The sequence below is a fragment of the Cnephaeus nilssonii genome (assembly GCF_951640355.1).
Source record: "Cnephaeus nilssonii genome assembly, chromosome: 19".
Lineage (NCBI taxonomy): Eukaryota > Metazoa > Chordata > Mammalia > Chiroptera > Vespertilionidae > Cnephaeus > Cnephaeus nilssonii.
This window is the reverse complement of record NC_137090.1, coordinates 39,914,862-39,930,310: the sequence shown is the minus strand read 5'-3', so window position 1 is coordinate 39,930,310 and position 15,449 is coordinate 39,914,862. Positions and strand designations below refer to the sequence as shown.

The 15,449-nt window shown below is 58.3% G+C and overlaps 2 protein-coding genes across 5 annotated transcripts; one reads left to right on the top strand and one right to left on the bottom strand.

Moving 5' to 3' along the window:
* Positions 1-4: 4 nt before the first annotated feature.
* LOC307115035 (uncharacterized protein) lies at positions 5-2,293 on the bottom strand. Its single transcript, XM_079797998.1, has 4 exons — positions 1,789-2,293; positions 1,337-1,444; positions 1,139-1,201; positions 5-934 (listed from the first exon to the last, which is right to left on the bottom strand). Exons 1-4 carry the CDS (start codon positions 2,268-2,270, stop codon positions 502-504), a joined length of 1,086 nt encoding a protein of 361 aa, XP_079654124.1. The 5' UTR covers positions 2,271-2,293; the 3' UTR covers positions 5-501.
* Positions 2,294-3,347: 1,054 nt separating this feature from the next.
* On the top strand, positions 3,348-15,176 carry NEURL4 (neuralized E3 ubiquitin protein ligase 4; the record flags this gene model as incomplete). 4 transcript variants are annotated; one of them, XM_079797533.1, is made up of 29 exons in its annotated part: positions 3,348-3,629; positions 4,525-4,969; positions 5,183-5,248; positions 5,391-5,689; positions 5,853-5,964; positions 6,057-6,145; positions 6,627-6,699; positions 6,843-7,107; positions 7,329-7,510; positions 7,827-7,912; positions 8,034-8,196; positions 8,292-8,490; positions 8,580-8,656; positions 8,784-8,862; positions 9,431-9,600; positions 9,690-9,821; positions 10,229-10,374; positions 10,491-10,715; positions 10,813-10,911; positions 10,995-11,156; positions 11,347-11,511; positions 12,055-12,213; positions 12,606-12,785; positions 12,916-13,003; positions 13,091-13,198; positions 13,348-13,492; positions 13,650-13,762; positions 13,846-14,011; positions 14,558-15,176. In XM_079797533.1, 29 exons carry the CDS (start codon positions 3,348-3,350, stop codon positions 14,760-14,762), a joined length of 4,680 nt encoding a protein of 1,559 aa, XP_079653659.1. In that variant the 3' UTR covers positions 14,763-15,176. The 4 variants fall into 4 exon arrangements, with proteins under 4 accessions (XP_079653659.1, XP_079653658.1, XP_079653661.1 ...); XM_079797532.1 differs by having other exon boundaries at positions 9,431-9,606; positions 14,558-15,175; XM_079797535.1 differs by lacking the exon at positions 5,183-5,248.
* Positions 15,177-15,449: the final 273 nt, after the last annotated feature.

The window sequence follows — 15,449 nt, the reverse complement described above, 5'->3', positions numbered from 1 at the left end:
CACCTCAGGTATCTCCCTTTGCTATAATACTCCTTCCGTTGCAGATCAGCCTCCTTGTCCGACGTGATGATGGCCGAAGCTGGGGACTGATTTCTGAAGGTAGAGGGATCTGAGGAGTCACCCAAATTCATCTGAGTCTTACGGCCATCTAGGGTGTCCAGGCCCCTAGGTGTCCACTGTGACCCTCCCACCGCCAGAGGGGAGAAGCTCAAGCCCCAGGTTCTCATCTCACCTCTATACCTCCTTCTCTTCTAGAAAACCTTTAGTGACCCCTCTATCTCCCACAGGTCTCTGGGGTGTTCTGTTCATCCTCATCAGCCAGACTTTCCTGGGGACTATCCTGATGGGGAACTTACCCCAGCTGCCCCTCTGTCTCTCCTGGGGTCACCTCCCAGCCTTACCTCCCCCTCAGGCAGCAGGGCCCTTGGCCAATCCATGCACACTGAGGAAGAAGGTTCTGGACTACAATTCCCTTGAGTCCCAGGGGCCCCACCATAGCTACTAACCCTGAGTTTCTCGGATGTGGTTCCTGGTCACCAGGCCAATCTCATCTTCGGCTCCTCTGGCCAGTCCTCTTGCCTGGCCTCCCTCCACAGGCCTGGACTCTGGGCCCAGCATCACACCTCGACCGCCACTGCCCAAACCTTCACTACCCCCATTGCTGTTCTTGTTATTACCCAAGGGCTGGCTTTTCTGAGTGTTGAGGAACTTTCCTTCGTTGTAGTGTGCCTTGCGGTGCTTCTCAAAACCACTGGAGTCTGTGGGCCAGTTTAAGAACTCAGCTTTCCTGCCATGGTTCACTCCACCTTCCCTTCCCATGCAGTCCCCACCCCTCATCTCACATGTTTTGGAAAAGTTGTCGGAAGACCCTGAGCTTCTGTTATCAGGGTGCTGCTGAAGGACCTTGGGGGAGAAATTGTCCATTGCTGCCAACCTGCAGGGGAGGGGATCTAGCTGGGAGCACGAAGTGAAAAGACCATGGGGGCAGCTGGTTGACTCCCCACCTTCGCCTTGGCTGGATGAGAAGTGTAGTACCTCCCACGGAGGGGACCAAAAAGCAGAACTGGCTCAGATCCCAGAGTTCAGGAGGGGAAGAAGGAAGATGCGCATCCCTACTGATCTCCGGCCGGGCTCTCACCTCTCTGTGAGGGCCTCAGGAGTCACTGTGAGGGGGGGCTCGTCACTGTCCTGCGGTGGCAGCCTGCAGAGGGAGGAAGCAGTGCGGAGAGGAGGGTGTCAGGTAGCATCCCGTCCCTGAGGCCTCTCTGCCTTCGCCCCCCCTCCCCTCCGCTGAATAGGCGAGAGCCTGGGCTGAGGATTAGGGCTGAAAGCGCACCTGTGGAAGGGGGTGCTAGGCTCATCCACCTTCATAAATCCGTAGTCCTTGTCAGCAGGGTGGTAAGTGGTCATGATATTCATTTCATCCCAGTGTTGAGCCTTTTTCCTGAGTCGGGGAAGGACACAAAACAGGGGTAGGAAACCTTCTAGTGACCTCCTCCTAACAATCCTCCCTAATTCTTTCAGTCATTCAAAAACTTCTTCTACCCGCTTGCCGTTCCAGAGAAGTAGGAGGCTAGGGATGAGGATCACGCCTAATGATAATCGCGTACTATGTAGCTCGGGTACCTGCTGCTCTCCCAAAGACTTGGAACCTCCCATTTCCCACTCAATTGCCCTCACATCTAGTTCTCAGGACTCCGCCCCTTCCCACCTGGCTCCGCCCCCTCCGGTGTCCATAACCCTCCCTCCTTGCTCCGTGCTGCCTGCCCAATAAGCTGGGATCCTTACTTTTCCGCACTGGGGGATTTCTGTGTCAAGGTGGGGTTGCTGTTCTTTAGGATGCTATGGGGCCGATCCTCATAGAGTTTGTGGGGGTGCAAAGAAGTTGAACCGGAACGCGGACTGGATCCCGAGTTGTGCATCCCAGACCCCTTGGACCCAAAGTCAGACGTCCCGGATGCAAAGGTTCCAGGAATGGGGGGATTAAATCCGCTAGGGTATGTGCCAGACGCAAGGCTGTGGCCCACAACCTCCCCAGGATGCTGGCTGGGCCTGGGACCATGAACCGCTACCACTCGGGAGTGACGGCAGGAATCCGGGCTTCTAATTCCTATTCCGGAGCGGCGAGAACCTTGGGACAAGACTACTCCGGAGGGCAGCCCGGAGCCTGCCTCGATCCCTGTGATGCCTCCTGGCACCTCCCTGGTTGCCCCTCCAGGGGATTCCTGGGTGAGGCTGCCCGCAGCCCCCCCAGACTCCTGCTTCTCCATTGCCCCACCAGGGGGCCACGCTCAGCTACCCCGCCCCGCCTCCCAGCCCCACATAGCCCCGCCCCCGCCCCGCCGCGTCCGGCCGGGGACTCGGGAGCCAGGACCGGGCCCCGCCCCCTCTGCTCCCTGGAGTCGCGGTGGGCGGAATCAAGACTATATAGGGACCTGGGGCCGAGAGCCCCCCGTGGCCCCCCCCTCAAAGATCTTTGTCTCTGGGGTTTGTTCCGGTTTTTCTCCGGGGGGCGAGAAGCCTTGTGACCTCACAGTCATCCAACCTTAGCGCGAGCGTCGGAGCGGGCTGGGGGCTTGTTAATAGCTCTGGGGCAATCTTTTGGGACCGTCGGCGCCGTTGCTAGAAATTGTCCGCCGGGGTTTCTTCGGGCTTTTTATTCGTAGCTTTAAAACCTAAGTATGAATGAATTGGAGTTCAAGGTGGGCTTGACTGGAAACATCCGCAAGCCCTTTTCCCCCCAAAAGTCGGCCGCTTTGCCTCTCACGAGAGGTGTGTTATAAAGTGGAAAGTGGAGGGATTGCGATCCTGTCGCAAGACATATCCGGTCTCAGCGGTGTGGAGGGCAGAGGTTTCCGTGTTTGAAGCTGCCGGTTCCCGGTCCCCGTTCACACAGCTTCGAAGCTTGTAGCTTGAAGGAAGACACCGCCTCCTCTTGCCGTAAAGCGACGACTTCAAGGCGTGGCCTGCCTCGACGAGGGCGGGGCTGTCGGTGCCGCTGTCGCAAAGCTGAAAGTGTTTCAGGCGCCGGCACCCCCCCCTTCCGTCGTAAAGATGGCTGCGGCCGTCGTTTCTTTCACTGTCGTAAAAACTCCCAGCCCAAGTCTTCCCCGCTCTCGGAGCCACTCCATCGTGCCGTAAAGCAAGCCTCCGACCCCGTCGTCCTTCTGTTCCCACCGGGTAGCCGTTAGTTCCTTAGCCCTTAGCCCGGGATGCTTCAGTGCCCGGCAGTGCCGTAAAGCATATCTGGCCCCAGCCCCGGGTCCCATTCCTTCAGGGTGTTTGTGCACCGCCGTTGCTACGGTGCCGCCAAACGCGGCTGTCGTGCGGCCCCGGCGTCAGCGGCGATGGCGGCGGGGTCGGGTGGGAGTGGGGGGTCTGGGGGAGGCCCCGGGCCGGGGCCTGGTGGGGGTGGAGGCCCCGGCGGGAGCGGCCCAGGACCGGGGTCTGGCGCGGGTTTGGGCAGCGGCGGGGAGCTGCACCCGCGCACGGGGCGCCTGGTCAGCCTGTCGGCCTGTGGGCGTACAGCGCGGCGGCAGCAGCCGGGCCAGGAGTTTAACCACGGGCTGGTGTTGAGCCGGGAACCTTTGCGCGATGGACGCGTCTTCACCGTCCGCATCGACCGCAAGGTGCGGAGCTGGGGCCGCAAAACCAAGATGTGGAGGATGGTGGGAGGGGACCAGAGGGAGACGGGGAGGTCAGCCAGTGGAACCACATCCTTGGGTACCGAGGGGGAACCGACAGACTCAGACGCCAGGTGACGTGCAGGGAGGGAGCATGAAACAGAAGCATTCAGCCTGAAGGAGACCAGGAGAGCTTGAATTTCCTCAAGACCCAGGAGCAGGGAAGGGACACGGGCCCTCGCCCGCTAGAACGAGTAGGGAGCCAGCCCGGACAATGTCTGGGAGATGGAGGATGGAGAGATGTCAGAGATGTGATGGGCAGGGGAGAGAGATAACCGAGAAAGAGCAGACCATTGAAGGACAAACTCAGGGATGGTTGGGGAAGATGGGTAAGGAGAGCTACTCGGAGTGGGAGGTGTGTGTGATTTCGGGAAGAGGCCAGGTGCACAAAGACTGACTTTGGGCAGAGAGTGAATCTGAGTGGAGCCAGAGCCTAGGAGAGAATTGGGCCTAGGAAGAGAAGGGAAGAGAATGATATACAAGAGCACGGAATATGGACATGGAGAGCTAGCTGTGGATTTGGGTGGTTGAGGAGCCACAGAGTCCAATGAAGTTAGAGGAGGCAGGGAGCTGGAGCCAGGAAATTAGCCAGCATGATGGGGAAAGGCTGATGCAGACACTGAGCAGAGTACAGAGCAGAGGACCAAACCTCCCTGGGACAGAGTCAGAAAGTCACTTGTGGGGCTGCAGCTCTGGGTTAGTGTCTCAAGAGAGAAAAGTCAGTTAAGCTGTCTGCGCGGTGGGGAGAGGAGGACACAGTGGCCTGTGAGTTGTGGTTTCCTAGTGGTGGGAGGCCCATTGGCGGCCCATCCTGAGCCTCTGTCCACCACCCCTGTCACAGGTCAACTCCTGGAGTGGCTCCATTGAGATTGGGGTGACGGCACTGGACCCCAGTGTGCTGGACTTCCCAAGCAGCGCCACAGGGCTGAAGGGGGGTTCGTGGGTAGTGTCGGGCTGCTCGGTGCTGAGGGATGGACGTTCTGTGCTGGAGGAGTATGGTCAGGACCTGGACCAGCTTGGCGAAGGGGACCGTGTGGGCGTGGAGCGCACAGTTGCTGGGGAGCTGCGGCTCTGGGTGAATGGGCGGGATTGTGGTGTGGCTGCCACAGGCCTGCCTGCTCGCGTCTGGGCCGTTGTGGACCTTTATGGCAAGTGCACCCAAGTCACTGTGCTACCCCCTGAGCCAGGCTTCAGCTCCCCTACTCCCATCCCCACACCTCCCCTCGAGCCCTCCGCTCCCCCTGAAGATTCTGCCTTGGCTGAACAGGGGACCTCTAGGGATGAAGGTGAGAATGCAGCTAGGGCCGTGGTGGAGGGGTGGGGCCCAGGGGATGGCTGAAGGGAAACAGAGCGACAAGCGAGGCTGGGTGTGGGCAGGGCCACTCGGACCCCTGAGTCTGTTGAAGGGGAGAGCAGGGGCTAGAGGAGGGGTCTCCTGGCTGTGGGTTCTGCAGCAGGGGCTGAACCCTTATTCCCCTCCCATCCTGCCTGGTTCCCAGCCTTCATGGTGTCCCCAGTGCAGGCCCGGCCGGAGACGTTTCCTAACAGCCTTGAGTCGCATAATGGTGAGGGCTCCTGGGAGGCCCGGGAAGGGGAGCGGGAAATGAGGTGGACGAGGGAGGGACCTCAGGAGAGGGGCAAGGAGAGGACTGCGGACCTGAGGGCGTAGGGCCTCATGTCAGCTTTTCTTTCGTCCTGCTGCTGTAGACTTTGCCAGTATGGAGCTGTCTGAGGTGGTGAGCAATGCCATCCTGTCTGCCTATAATGGGGGGCTCCTAAATGTGAACCTGAGCTCCCCACCAGCAGGGGAAGGACTAGGCTCTAGCTGTGCTGCCACCTCACCCATCCTCACTTCCAATGACGCCCTGCTCTTTCATGAGAAGTGTGGAACTCTCATCAAACTCAGCAACAACAATAAGACGGCTGAGCGGCGCCGGCCCTTGGATGAATTCAACAATGGGGTTGTCATGACCAACCGCCCGCTCCGGGACAATGAGATGTTTGAGGTGTGCAAGAGCCTGGGGTCTGGCTGGCACCTCACCCTTTGGGAGCTAAAGACGGGGCTTGATCCTTGCTCCTGGAAGGGTGGGGACTGGGGAAGGACCAGGGGCTGGGAGTCCATTCTCTACATTTACATGCCCACCTCTCCCTTCTCATATTCCACCCAAGATCCGCATCGACAAGCTCGTAGATAAGTGGTCAGGCTCCATTGAGATTGGTGTCACCACCCACAATCCCAACAATTTGGAATACCCAGCCACCATGACCAATCTGCAGTCAGGTACCAGCCACTGGCAGGGTGGGGGCTGGGGGCCTGGGGCACCTGAGGTGAAGGAAACTCGTCCCCTAACCAGGGTGTGTGCTTTCCCCTAGGCACCATTATGATGAGCGGCTGTGGGATTCTGACCAACGGCAAGGGCACCCGCCGGGAGTACTGTGAATTTAGTCTGGATGAGCTGCAGGTGAGGGTGGGCAGCCTGGCTGCATCCCGGCCTGGGCCCGCGGTCTAGAGCTCGGCCTTTGTCTTTTGCCTAAAGGTTCTGTCTCAGAAGGCAGGGTTGCCCGCAGGTAGGCACTCAGTTTTTACGTCAGGTGGGTTCAGGTCCTCTTGCTGGTTGGCCATGTGTGAGAGTGACCTGAGGCAAGAAGCTTACCCTCTTTGGTAGTTTTTTCTTTTCTGCAGATGTCTAAAATGAGCCTGTTAGTGGTGTTTTACAGATCGTTGTGAGGGTTAGGCAAGTTCATGGTTGTAAGGTGACTTCCTGCAGTACGGGAGGACTTGCACGAAGCACTCAGGGCGGTCTGAGGCTCAGGAGGACTTTTGGAGCTGTTCCCGTGATGTGGGTGGTGGGAAGGCTCAAGGGCTGCTCCGTTCTCATGGTTCCAACTGTCTGGAGCCTGATTGTGGATGAACTCCAGACTGTTCTTTTTTGTTTTGAATAGGAGGGTGACCACATTGGTCTCACAAGGAAGTCCAACTCTGCCCTCCACTTCTTCATTAACGGCATTGATCAAGGTAAGGGGAAGTCAGAGGGCTGGCGGGCCGGGGCTCCCGGTGGGGTGGTCTGTACCTCATCCTCCTGCCTCTTGATACTCCGACTCTATATTTGACTCTTCTCTCCTTACCCGCCCCCATTCCTGTGCCTTCCACCCCCACAGGCGTGGCTACCCCATTGACACCCCCAGTGGTGTACGGTGTGGTAGACTTGTACGGGATGGCAGTGAAGGTGACCATCGTGCACAATAACAACCACAGTGACCGTCTGCGCAGGAACAATGCCATCCTGCGGGCGCTGTCCCCTGAGGGTGCTCTCCGCCGTGCCGCTCCCGCTGCCCAGGCAGAACCTGAGCGCCTGCTCTTCCACCCCAACTGTGGGCAGAAGGCAGCCATCACCCACGAGGGACGCACTGCTCTGAGGCCCCAGTATGGCCCAAGGGGTGGGGAGAAGCCTGCAGAAAGGGCTCTAATGGAATTGGGGGGAGGGGTGGGGAAGTGGGAGGTACAAGGAGTCTGGTCTGGGGTGTCCTGGACAGAGCGGGGGAGCCTTCTGAGTATGATGTTTATCTGGTTGACTTGGGCTAAAAAGATGTGGCATGTTCAGAGTTTGTGTTGGGGGTCTGAGTCCCCATTTGCTGTGCCCTCAGTGCCACCGATGACTTCAATCATGGCGTGGTGCTGAGCAGCAGAGCCCTGCGGGACGGAGAGGTATTCCAGGTGCGCATCGACAAGATGGTGGACAAATGGGCTGGCTCCATTGAGATTGGTGTCACCACCCACAACCCTGCCTACCTCCAATTGCCCTCCACCATGACCAACTTGCGTTCTGGTGAGCTCCTGAGAGGGGCAGGGCCAGAAGAGGGTCCTAGGGAGGAAGCTGTCCTCACAGCCCTGGCGCGTGCTCTCCAGCCCCTTTTGCACTTGTCACACTTGTGACGGCTGAGTCAGTGGCTGAGGAGTGGCCCCGGACAGGGCTCTGGCTGGCGTGAGAACAGTAGTTTTCTTGTCTTTCTCTGGGGAAAAGCGACTGTCAGAGAAAAGGCAGGCTGGGCTAAAGGCTTCGGGGAATAACGTGGGGACTGCTCGGTAAAGGGGAGGAGTCCTGGCTTCTCCCTCATGTCCTCTGCCGCTCCTTGACCCCCTAGGGACCTGGATGATGACTGGGAATGGGGTGATGCACAATGGGACAACCATCTTGGATGAATATGGGCACAACCTGGACCGCCTCAAGGTGGGAGAGTGGATGTGCTGGCAGGTCTCAACAGTGGGGAGTAGGCCGGGGGGGGCTGCTGCAGGACCAGCCCAGGCAGGGACTCTGCCTGACTCCTCACTCCAGCCCCCCTTCTTCCAAGGCAGGGGACACGGTGGGCGTGGTTCGTAGGGAGGACGGGACTCTCCACTTCTTTGTCAATGGGATGACTCAGGGCCCTGCTGCCTGGAATGTGCCCCCGGGTGTCTATGCTGTTGTGGATCTCTACGGCCAGGCTGCCCAGGCCACCATTGTGGACGACGTGGGTGAGGGCCGGGCTGGGCAGGGGCAGGATGGTGGGGTGGCCTCAGGAGGCCTCAGAGACAACTGTATGCCTAATGGGTGATGTCCCCTCTTGCAGAGGTGACCCCAGTCCCTGAGCCACTCCCTGAGGGGAACAACCAGGTGTCTCCAAGCTCCCCATCATCAGGGGCGGGGGGCTCCGACCTCCGCTTCCACCAGCTGCATGGCAGTAACGCAGTCATCACGAATGGGGGCCGCACTGCGCTCCGTCACAACTGTCGCAGCGAGTTCAATGATGCCATTGTTATCTCCAACCGGTCAGTGTCTGGACGGGGCTGCCCCCACTTTCCTACTGCCCAGCTTGAGCAACCCAATAGGGCCTGTCTGATCGCCACTCTCCGGGCAGGGCCCTGCGGGATGGAGAGCTGTTCGAAATTGTCATTCAGAAGATGGTGGACCGCTGGTCAGGCTCCATTGAGGCTGGTGAGGGGCAGCTCTGTGTGTGTGTGTGTGTGTGTGTGTGTGTGTGTGTGTGTGTATGCCTGTTGGGGGAGGTGCTGCCTGCCAATGCCTGGGGGCTCGGCTCTGACCTACCCCTGCCTCCTCACAGGAGTGACTGCTATTCGGCCAGAGGACCTTGAATTCCCCAACACTATGACAGACATTGACTACGATACTTGGATGCTGAGGTTGGGCTGCTTGCTTTGGGACCAGCTGGGTGGGTCTGGGTGGAGCTGGCTGGGACAAGGGAAGCAGGGTTTCAGGCCTGCTTGTGTGATAGACTAGGGCCGTGGTCGGCAAACTGCGGCTCGCGAGCCACATGCGGCTCTTTGGCCCCTTGTGTGTGGCTCTTCCACAAAATACCACGGCCTGGGCGAGTCTATTTTGAAGAAGTGGCATTAGAAGTTTAAGTTTAAAAAATTTGGCTCTCAAAAGAAATTTCAATCGTTGTACTGTTGATATTGGGCTCTGTTGACTAATGAGTTTGCCGACCACTGAACTAGGGAATCTGGCTACCTCTTCTCTTTAATTCTGGGAACCCACCCCCCTCCTTCCACACGGCTCAGCCCTCCTCTCTCATAGGGTATTTATTACTTTTTCATGAGAGCTCCCAGGGATGTAGGAGACAGGATTGGGTCTCAGACCCCAGATTGAGATGCTAATCCAAGGCACTGGAAGATCTGACAGGCAGAGACTGGGCAGGGACCTGTGGAGAGGAAGCTGGGAGGCTGAACTCCCCCTTTGCCATCCCTCCAGTGGCACAGCTATCATGCAAGATGGTAACACAATGCGCAACAACTACGGGTGCGACCTCGATGCGCTGGGCACAGGTGCACGCATCGGCATGATGCGAACTTCCAAGGGAGATCTGCACTACTTCATCAACGGCCAGGACCAAGGCGCTGCCTGCTCAGGCTTGCCTCCGGGTAAAGGTGACTACTCTGTGGCTTTCGACCTGCCACCCTCATCCTGGCCGGGAAGGTGTCAAGGTTCTGACTCCTCCTTTCCTACCCAGAGGTGTATGCGGTAGTGGATCTCTATGGCCAGTGTGTCCAAGTGTCCATCACCAATGCTACCGGCCCCATGGACAACAGCCTGGCAACCAGCAACACCGCTACTGAGAAGTCATTCCCCCTGCTCTCCCCAGGTTCAGCCAACAGGGAGGGAGGGTGGGCTCTGCTTGCCTGCTGTGGGCCTGAGAGAGACAGCTTCTGGGTCAGGGAAGCTGTTCAAAGACAGGCTGGCTGCAGCAGCTACAGGCAAAGGGGAGGGAACAACCCATGGTGGAAAGCAGCCAGGAAGAGGACAGGGTTATGCCTGGTACACAGGGCCTGGATGCTTCCTTACCACCAAGGGGCTAGGACATCATAAGCTGGGTCTACCAGGTTTGGGGATGAGTCTAAATGTGGTGAAAAGAGGTGTCACAGGTAAAGGGGTGATGTCAGATGGGACCTTTATGTCAACTTCCTGTTTCACCTGAAAGCTTTGCTCTGTGTGCTAACGGAAGCTTGCTGCCCCAATTCTTCTCTGTTCTTTGGCACCATCTTTCCGCAGTGGCTGGCGTGGCTCACCGATTCCACAGTATTTGCGGCAAGAATGTCACTCTGGAGGAAGATGGCACAAGGGCGGTGCGGGCAGCTGGCTATGCTCATGGCCTTGTCTTTAGCACCAAGGAGCTCAAGACTGAGGAAGTCTTTGAGGTGGGCTGTGGAGATAGGAAAAGGAGGCTTCCAGTCCCTTCACAACAGGACCAGACTGCTTCCTACCTGCCCCCTCCCCTGCCCCCATCTAGTTGCAAGCTCATTTTTTCTCACAGGTGAAAGTGGAAGAGCTGGATGAGAAGTGGGCGGGTTCCCTCCGGATAGGGCTAACAACACTGGCACCAGGGGAGATGGGGCCTGGAGCAGGTGGTGGCCCTGGGGTGCCTCCCTCCCTGCCAGAGCTCCGGACAAAGACCACCTGGATGGTGTCCAGCTGTGAAGTGAGGCGTGACGGGCTGCTCCAGAGGATGAACTATGGCCGGAACCTAGAAAGGCTGGGGGTGAAGCAGCTGGATCTGGGGAAAAGGGTGGGGTTGGGAGTTGGGATGGCAGGGAGAGGTGGGCTGAGCATCTGTCCTTATCTCACCTTGGTCCTAGGTGGGGAGCCGTGTGGGCATTCGCCGGGGGGCAGATGACTCAATGCACATCCTGGTGGATGGAGAGGACATGGGGCCTGCAGCCACTGGCATTGCCAAGGTAGACCCATGACTTGCCTTGAATTCTGGGAGTGGGTTGAGGTCTTCTGCTCCTCTCCAACTTCCTGGTCTGTGTGCCTCCAGAACGTGTGGGCCGTGCTGGATCTATACGGGCCAGTGCGGAGTGTGTCTATTGTCAGCTCCACAAGGCTGGAGGAGCCCGAAGGCACCCAGCCTCCTTCCCCCAGCTCGGACACTGGAAGTGAGGGCGATGAAGACGAGGAGGACGAGGAGCACGGCCTGGGAGTAAGAGGCTGCAGCAGGGCCCTGGGGCACATGGATGAGCGGTTGGTGGGCCATTGGCCACCAGGTTATTTTTGGGTTCTCCAGGCCTGTCCAGGATGGATAGAAGCTTATGCGCACAAGCTCTGAACTCTAGTGGGGGCTCGGGCCTCACCTTGGCAACCCTAGCAGCTCAGTCTCTCCTCCACACCAGGGCGAGGATCAAGTGGCCATTATGCCTACAGCCCTTGAATTCCTGGAGAACCATGGGAAGAATATCCTCCTGTCCAATGGGAACCGTACAGCTACCCGGGTGGCCAGCTACAACCAGGGCATCGTTGTCATCAGTCAGCCCCTGGTGCCCCAGCTGCTGGTCCAGGTGGGCCTTCCTTGTCTGTCCCCTTCTTGTCCCCAGCAACTCTTGCTCAGGGTGACCCCGGGCCAACCTTCCTGGAGCAAGGCCTTTCCAGATTGAGGACAATGAAAGGCATGTCCCTTGAATGACCTTTCCTGTGGTGGGAGTTGCAGGTCAGTGCCCACCTGGTACCTAGTGAGGGAAGCAGCAGAGAGGAGCTGGGGTATTCCAGGGAAGATGCCGGATCCTGCGTATGGGAGCAGGGAGGGCTTTCCAGAGGGGCCCTTTTGTTGCAAACTAAGAGATGTCACTGTTAGCCAGGGGAAGGGAGCCGCTAGGGACAAGAATCCTTACAGAGTCCACAGCAAGAGCAAGGCTGAAAGAGGAGAGGAAATAACTGAATTTGCAGTTTCCAGTCCCTCCACATGTTAGAAGGGGCAGCATCCCAGGCCACACTCGGGGAGGTGTCATCTTCGCTCTGGCTGGTGTGAGAAGCAGGGCTGTGCTGGGGGGCGGGGCCTCTTTCCCAGGAGGCCAGGACCGGGGAATAGTTGCCTTCTCTCCCAGGTGCGGATAGACTTCCTGAACCGCCAGTGGACATCTTCCCTAGTCCTGGGAGTCATCACCTGCCCACCGGAGCGGCTCAACTTCCCTGCCTCTGCCTGTGCCCTTAAGCGGGCAGCCTGGCTGTTGCGGGGCCATGGGGTCTTCCACAATGGCCTCAAGGTGGGTAGGGAGCAGGGAGGAGTGAGAGGCCAGGTCTCTGAGTAGGGAGGAGCTGGCCAAAAAGAAGGAGAAGGATCCTGAGCTTGGAGGTAGGGTCACAGATATGAAGGGGGGGGGGGCGCTGTAGTGAGTGGACTCACACAAGGGCGTGAGTATCATTATCTGGACAGTCTCAGGCTTGCGGCCTCCTATGCTGGTAACATTGAGAATGTTGCAGTGAGGGGAAGGGGAGGTGGCGTCTAGGTCATTGAAGCAGGGGGTAGAACCCAGACAGTGGGCAAGTGTGGAGGCAAGGCCCAGGGACTGGCGACCTGAAGCAGAGTGGAGGGTGGAGGTGGCTGCTGCTGGTGGGAGTCTGCTCTCTGGGAAGACAGTAGATCTCTCCCTCCCAGATCTGTGAGAAGTTTGGGCCAAATCTGGACACGTGTCCTGAAGGTACCATCCTGGGACTGCGGCTCGACAGCTCTGGGGGACTGCATCTCCATGTCAATGGGATGGACCAGGGGGTGGCTGTGCCAGATGTCCCCCAGCCCTGCCATGCGCTCGTGGACCTCTATGGGCAGTGTGAGCAGGTGAGTGGCAGTGGAGGCAGGGAGGAGGGAATGCCTGGAGACGACTGTCCAAGTAAAGGGGAAGTTCAGGGAAGAGATCAGGAGGCTCTGGAGGCTGGGGACACTGGCTGACCACCCCTCTGTGCTGCAGGTGACAATTGTGAGCCCTGAACCAGGAGCTGCCAGTTTGAAGAGTGCTGGAACCCAAGGGGACATGGAGAAAGCTGACATGGTGGATGGTGAGCCAGCCCAAAGGGACCAGGACCCTACCCCACCCCATACCTCTAGCCCATCTCCCGTGACCTGTGCCACATTCGCTCCCTCAGGGATCAAGGAGAGTGTATGCTGGGGTCCACCGTCTGCTGCCAGCCCTCTCAAGAGCTGCGAGTACCATGCCCTTTGTTCCCGATTCCAAGAACTGCTGCTGCTTCCTGGTGAGTCCCCAGTCCCCTAGAATCTGCCTCATTCCCTGGACCAGCGCAGGGCCATGCTGAGAGCCCTAGAGACCAGTCAGAAGGAGGCCGTGTAGTTGAGACCCAGAACAGGAGCCATAGCACCAAGTCTGCCACTTGCTCTCCCGCAGAGGATTATTTCATGCCTCAACCAAAGCGTAGCCTGTGCTACTGTGAGTCTTGCCGGAAGATGCGCGGGGACGAAGCCCATAGGCGCCGTGGGGAACCTCCCCGGGAATACGCCCTGCCCTTTGGCTGGTGCAGGTTCAACCTCAGGTACATATGGGGCATGTATCCCTCTTACTATTCTTTGCCCCCTTGAAAAAGGAAGGCCCCAAGAGGGTGCATGGAAGTGACAGAACTGCATGTCTAGGGCATGACCTTGGGGAGCCAGTAACCTCTGTCGCATCTGCCCTATCTGCCCACTTCCTAGAGTGAATCCTCACCTGGAGGCTGGGACACTAACCAAGAAGTGGCACATGGCGTATCACGGCAGCAATGTGGCAGCCATCCGGAGGGTGCTGGACCGAGGGGAGTTGGGAGCAGGTACTGTAACTCTGACAGAATCAGAGCAGGCTGGGCCTGTGGGCTGAAGCCTGTGGGCTACTCTGACCCAGTTCTCCTCACAGGTACTGCCTCCATCCTGAGCTGCCGGCCCCTGAAGGGAGAGCCCAGGGGAGGGTTTGAGGAGCCGGGTGAGAACTGTGCACCTCCTCGGGAGGAGCAGCCCCCTCCAGTGCTGCTTTCTCCCTCCCTCCAGTATGCTGGGGCTGAGACCCTGGCATCCAAAGTGCAGTAAGTACACAAGAGATGGCCCCAGGGCCACTTGGGTCTCCATGATTTGCTCTCTCCTTTCCCACCTTGTTTTGCTAGTTCCTCAGTCTCCACCCAGCCCTTTCACAGTGTGGCTCAGTGGTTGAGCATTGACCTATGAACCAGGAAGTCACGACATATTCAGTCCTGGTCAGGACATATGCCTGGGTTGTGAGTTGGATCCCCAGTAGGGGGCATACAGAAGGCAGCCAATCAGTGATTTTCATCATTGATGTTTCTCTCCCTTTCTCTCTCTGAAATAAATAAAAACATATGTTTAAAAAAGTGTAGTTGGAGCAGGCATATTAAAAAGGGTAGTCAGGGTAGATATCATTAAGGCTGGAGAAGAGGTGAGGGAGTTGAGCAGGCATTGGGAGCAAGGCCATTTAGAGTAGAGAGAACAGCTGGAGCCAGGTCCCTGTAAAGTAGAAGTGATTCCTAGGACTAGCAAGGCCCCCGTAGTTGCAGTTAGGAGAGGTGACTGTGGCCAGAGGCCTCACCACCCTGTATCTGCTTTTTGCCTGACAGATTTCGGGACCCCAAATTCCAGCGGACACACCAGGCCCAGGTGGCATTCCAGGTGTGTGTGCGCCCTGGCTCCTACACCCCCGGCCCTCCTTCCGCTATCCTCAGAGAACCTCCTGACCCTCACTTCAGCCCAGCCGAACTTGAGTGGGTAACCAAGGAGAAGGGGGCCACACTCCTCTATGCCCTGCTGGTACGGGTGGAATGAGGGAGGAGACCTCACTACTACAAGCACAGTTGGGCCTTGGGCCCGTGGACTCGGAGTGACGACTGCCTCCACCTCATTCCAGTGACCCACAGCATGCATGGTGCTCATTCTGGCAGATGCACAGGAGCATGTAGGCAGTCTCAAATTTAGGTGGGAAGTGGAGGACATCTCCATGTCCAGGGCCTCAGAACACTCTGAAGTGGAGGAGCTTGTGGGGAACCCAGCTCCAGGCCCTGGGCAACCCCTCTTCATGCACTGATTTGGGGAACACGACTCCCTCTGACTCCCTCCCCTGTATCACTTAATTTATTTCCGTTTTTGTTCCTGGTTACTGTGAATCCCAGAGGAGTCTCCCTGTGCCCCACATGAAGCTGCTTTTTCCTGTGGCCACCAGGCAGGAAAGGGGAAGGGCGGGCGCGGTGGAGGGGTTGGGTCCTCTGTACAGTTGTCATGACTCTGATTTCGAAGGAGCCAATAAACACCGTCTCTGAGCACCTGCGTCGCCTCTCTTGCGCTTCCTAAGGGCGTTCCTGGCCCGCCCAGTCAGGTGCCCAACCGCGGGGCCAGAGCTGGCTCCGGGCGGCTGGCGCGCCGCCAGAATGGGAGTTCGGGCTGGTCGGCGTGGGGCGGGCTCAGTGGAGAGGCTTGGACGCCACAGGCACCCGTCCTCGGCACTTCCGCCTTTTC

Excerpts from the sequence above, each read along its gene's own strand:
- LOC307115035 (XM_079797998.1), bottom strand. The coding sequence starts at position 2,270 with ATGGAGAAGCAGGAGTCTGGGGGGGCTGCGGGCAGCCTCACCCAGGAA. Across the intron at positions 1,445-1,788 it reads AAATCCCCCAGTGCGGAAAA|GAAAAAGGCTCAACACTGGG; the intron begins GTAAGGATCCCA and ends TCCCCGACTCAG. Across the intron at positions 1,202-1,336 it reads CCTAGCACCCCCTTCCACAG|GCTGCCACCGCAGGACAGTG; the intron begins GTGCGCTTTCAG and ends CTCCCTCTGCAG.